A 4,981-nucleotide genomic window follows, 5' to 3' on the forward strand; every position below is an offset into this window, starting at 1 on the left:
AGTGAGGGAAAGGGAAATAAGGAAAGTTGGAGGGGGGAAGTAGGGAAGTGAGAGAAAGGTAAGGAAAGTAGGGTAACTGAAGGGAGGAGAAGTAGGGTCAGTAAGGATAAGAGAAGTATGACACGGGAGGGGAATGAGGCAAGTGAGAACAGGTAAAGCAGGAGAAGTAAAGTAGGAAATCTCAAGGAAGAGGAAGGGAAGTAGGCAAATTGAAACGATAGGAAGTATAAAAATGAGGAAAAGAGAAGCACGAGGTAGGAAGGTAATTAGGGTAAGTGGGGGGAAGTGAAAAGAGTGAAGTGAGGGAGAGTGAAGAATAGAAGAAGTAGGCGAGGGGAAAAGAATTATGGAGAGGGAAAGGAGATAAAAAAGTGAAGAGACGGGTAGTAGGAGAGGTGAAATTATGGTCAGTTTTGAAGTGTGGGAAGCGAGAGAAAGTTAAGGGACGAAGGGGAAGTGAGAGGAGGGTAACTGGGGAGAGGAGAAGTAGGAGAGGGGAGGGGCAGTATGAAGAGGGAAGCGAAGGAAAGAAAAGTAGGAAAAGTGAGAGGAAACTGGGGGGTAGAAAAATTGAAAGAAGGGGAAGTAAGGATAGGAGAAGTAAGAGAGGAGAAGGGGATTAAGGGAACTGAGGGGGTTAGGTAGTATGGAAATGAGAATAGGAAAAGTAGGGTGGGAATTAAGTAAGTGTGGTAAAGTAAAAATAGTGAAGTCAGGGGAAGGGAAGTAGGAAAAGTGGAGGGAGGAGAGGTAGAACAAGTGGAGATAGAAGCAGGAGAGAGAAGGGAAATCAGGAGAAGTAAAAGAATGAAGTGAGGGGAAGGGAAAGTAGGGAAAGTGAATATAGGGGAAGCGAGGAATAAGTGGAGAATATTGAACGTGCATGTGTGTGTTGATAAATGGTAAAAATATACTTTGTATTTTAAGAGGGACGAGAGAGAGAGGATACAGATGCAAAAGACGGCGGACACACTCGAAGATTTAGAAAATCGTTTAGACGGTTGGCTGACTTCCATCGAGAATAAACTCACAGAAGTCAATGGCCATTCAGAATCCAAGTCATCCTCAGAAATTCTGGCAAAGCTGAACGAAACACAAGCGTTGATTGCCAAACAAGTTGCTAATTTCGAGTCGAGTGTGAAAGACCTGAGTCTTAGAATGAGAGACGATGCTAATGCTCACAAGGACAAAATACAGACCGTATTCTCTGAAGTAATTAAATTCTTATTATTGTTTATTATATCAATGTTTGGAAAATTAAAAGAATTTTCATTAGAGACCGTTTTCAATTTGAGGGTTCCGAATTTGATAGCGTTTTTATCTCAAGTAAATCAGGATTGTTAAAATTCTTTTTTTATTTGTGTATATTATTGTCTCGATTAAATGAAACGCTTTGAAAACGCTCAACATTTAGAAACGTTTATAATTTTGATGCGTTTGAAATTTAGAATCGTTTTTACTTTAAATAAATCAGAATAGTTTCTATTTACTCATATAAGTACACATGATCATAAATAAAAGAAATACAAACGCTAGAAAAACGATGAAAAATTAGTCATTTTTCAGAATGGGAAGCGTTTTCACTTTAAAAAATCGAAATTTTTCAGTATTTCACTTTCTTCAGATATTAACTAAATCTGATTAATAGAAAAGCTTCTAAAACGTTCGAAATTGTGTAACGTTTTAAAAATAGAAGCGTTTTCGTTTTGGGAAATCGATTTTTTTTACTAATTTAAATTTAACTCACATCTTTTATAGATTTATCAAATAAAAACGCTTCGAAAACTTTGAAAATTTAGAAATATCTGATCATTTTCTCTGTAGCAATTTTTTCTTATTTCTGGTATTAAATATTTAATCTAAATGAAATTATTTTGTCTTTTTTTATTCGGGTATTTTAGACTCGATCAAAGGAAACGCTTCGAAAACGCTGAAAAAGTTAGGAAACGTTAATAATTTTGGAGCGTTTGACAATTAGAAGCGTTTCCACTTTAAATGATTCAGCAAACTTTTTATTCACTCATATATACATGATCATAAATTAAAGAAATACAAACGCTTAAAAACGTTCAAAAGTTAGACATTTTTCAGAATGGGAAGGGTTTTCACTTTGAAAAAATCAACATTTTTCAATGTATTATTTTATTCAGGCATTAACTAAATCGTCTTAATATAAACGCTTCTAAAACGTTCAAAATCGAGAAGCGATTCAAAACTAGAAGCGTTTTTCTTTTGGAAAATCAAGTTTCTTCAAATTTTAATTTAATGTACACCTTTTTATGCATGTATTAAATAAAAATGCTTCGAATACTCTATAGATTTAGAAAAATTTGATCATTTTCTCTGGAGCAATCGATTTTTTTTTATTGCCGATATTAAATATTTAATCTAAATTGAAATTATTTTGACTTTTTTATCTGGGTATTTTATAAACTCGATCAAAGAAAATGCTTTGAAGACGCTAAAATTTGGAACCGTTAATAACTTAGTAGCGTTTGAAAATTGAAAGCGTTTTCCCTTTAAGTGATTTAACAAACTTTTCATTCGCTCAGATATACATGATTATAAATTAAAGTAATACATACGCTAAACGAACAATAAAAAATGAGCAATTTTTCAGAATGGGAAGCGTTTCCACTTTTAAAACATCGAAAATTTTCAGTATTTCATTTTCTTCAGGTATTAGCTAAATATGATTAATAGAAACGCTTCTAAAACGTTCACAATTGAGAAGCGTTTCAAAACTAGAAGCATTTGCGTTTTGGGAAATCGAGTTTCTTTAAATTTTAATTTTAATTAATTAATTTTAACTAATTAATTAATTAATCCAGGTGAGAAATATCAGCTCGAGGATTGGCGATATAGACACTTCAATAGGAAAAATGAGAGAGTTTTCTAATAATGTAGAAAGCAGACAAGCAGTTTCCCCTGAAATTAGTGCTTCGCTTGTAGAACAAAGTAGAGCTCTCAGCAGAGTGAAAGAGATTTTGGAAGACACTTCTGAACGCATTCAAGAACTCCCAAGGTTAATTTTTGATATTGAATTACAAACAAATTAAAAAGGAATAATAATTTAGGGTTTATAATTAATAATTTTGTTGATTTTATTTATTATTTTATGGCAATTATAATGATTTTTTTAAATTGCAGAATTTCAGAACTGCAGTCTCTGCATAATGAAACCCAAATGGCTTTACAAGATACTAAACATGCCCTGCGAGATTCCATAACTCGAGGAACTGATGGACTTGAGAGTAAAATAGTGGAAACTAAAGAAGACATTAAATATGCTATTAGTGCACTTCGGTAATTACATTTTTTTTATCTCTTAGACCTTTTATAATGTACTGCCTAGCGGAAGAATTTCCCTAGCGGGCCGGGTGACAATAATCTCACTCGGTACGCTAGGACACAATTTTAATCCTTTTTCACACTTATTTTGATTGATTTGTATTTATTTGTGTATTAAAAAAATTAATAAATACAAATAGATCAATATAAAAATTAAAAAGAGTTTTGAGTTCTATGCGAAATTGTGAATAAATGATAAATGTGAAAAAAGGATGAAAATTGCCCTAGCGGTACGTTAGGTCTTATAGTGTGGCCATTAGCTGTTTTTGTCGACAAAAATTTGTATAAAAGCTATTTTTTAATGGATTTTAATGTTTTTGTTTTGTTTTTTAATGTCCGTGAGACTTTCAGGTATAACGAGTCGGTGCAAGAAATGCACTTTAACTAAACAACCAAGTTTTATTTAACAACAGAATAAACAATATATTTCTCCTAGTTTTTCAGATGTACCTGTTTTTGAAGATAATCAAATTGACTAAAAAAGAGTTCAAGTCCGTGTAATAACTATCTAGCAATAATTTTCAGAGGATTAGAGTAAGAAAAAAATGGTTTATGTTTTACACAAATTAGTGAACAAAACCCATTTTCTCGTGCTTAGAAATGATTAGTTATATGGAATTTATATTCTTTATATAAAATAAGAAAGAATTAGTGCATAATTGCAATTAGTTAGGAACAGCTGCTGTTTGACGATTGTTTAAACAATTTTTATAAACAAACACAATTTTTGTATGTCACAATGAATGGATTTTTTAGCGGAATCAACTAAAAATTTATTGCCAATGACTTCTAGCGGTATTTTTTTCAAAATAACAACTGCAAATCATTTAAACAATATTTATAAACAAATTTACATTTTCAACAGCATTCCACGAATCGGCCCATTTTTTGCGGAACCAACTAAAAACGTATTTCAGTAACTTTTATGTATAATTGTATTCCAATTGACAAAAACTATTAATTATTTAAACAATTTTTATTGATAAATACATATTTTGACTATTTTTTCAAGAATAGGCTCCATTTTTTAGCGGAATCAATTAAAAATATATTGCGAATGACTCCTAGTAGTATTTTGTATCAAATTAACGATCGCAAATGATTTAAACAATATTTATAAACAAATGCACATTTTCAACAATTTTCCACGAATCGGCCCATTTTTTGCGAAACCAACTTTTTTGTTGGTTCCGCAAAAAATCAGCCAAAAATTGGCGTATTTTCAGTGACTTTTATTTGTCATCTTATTCAAATTGACAAAAATAATTATTATTTAAACAATTTTTATGAATAAATGCACATTTTCACTATTTTTCAAGAATAGGCTCCATTTTTTTAGCAGAATCGATTAAAAATGTATTACCAATGACTTCTAGCGGTATTTTTTTTCAAAATAACAACTACAAATCATTTAAACAATATTTATAAACAAATTTACATTTTCAACAGCATTCTTCGAATCGGCCCATTTTTTGCGGAACAATTTAAACAATTTTTATGAATAAAAGCACATTTTGACTATTTTTCAAGAATAGGCTGCTTTTGTTAGGAAAATCAACTAAAAATGTATATCCAATGATTCTTTGCTATGATACTTTGCCCGTGGACAATAACAGTTAATTATTCAAAT

General features: G+C 31.4%; 1 protein-coding gene across 3 annotated transcripts in view; it reads left to right on the plus strand.

Moving 5' to 3' along the window:
* LOC117175579 (centromere-associated protein E) overlaps nucleotides 1–4,981 on the plus strand; it is a 38,052-nt gene that overhangs the window by 23,625 nt on the left and 9,446 nt on the right. For all 3 annotated transcript variants that reach the window (XR_004467468.1, XM_033365288.1, XM_033365293.1), the window contains exons 4-6: nucleotides 928–1,212; nucleotides 2,832–3,025; nucleotides 3,151–3,306. Coding sequence is in view for 2 of the 3 variants with exons in the window: in XM_033365288.1 (XP_033221179.1) it covers nucleotides 928–1,212; nucleotides 2,832–3,025; nucleotides 3,151–3,306 (635 nt within the window). In the remaining variant the exon portion in view is untranslated. The remainder of the gene's footprint in view (nucleotides 1–927; nucleotides 1,213–2,831; nucleotides 3,026–3,150; nucleotides 3,307–4,981) is intronic.

This window comes from Belonocnema kinseyi, chromosome 1 (genome assembly GCF_010883055.1).
Source record: "Belonocnema kinseyi isolate 2016_QV_RU_SX_M_011 chromosome 1, B_treatae_v1, whole genome shotgun sequence".
NCBI lineage: Eukaryota > Metazoa > Arthropoda > Insecta > Hymenoptera > Cynipidae > Belonocnema > Belonocnema kinseyi.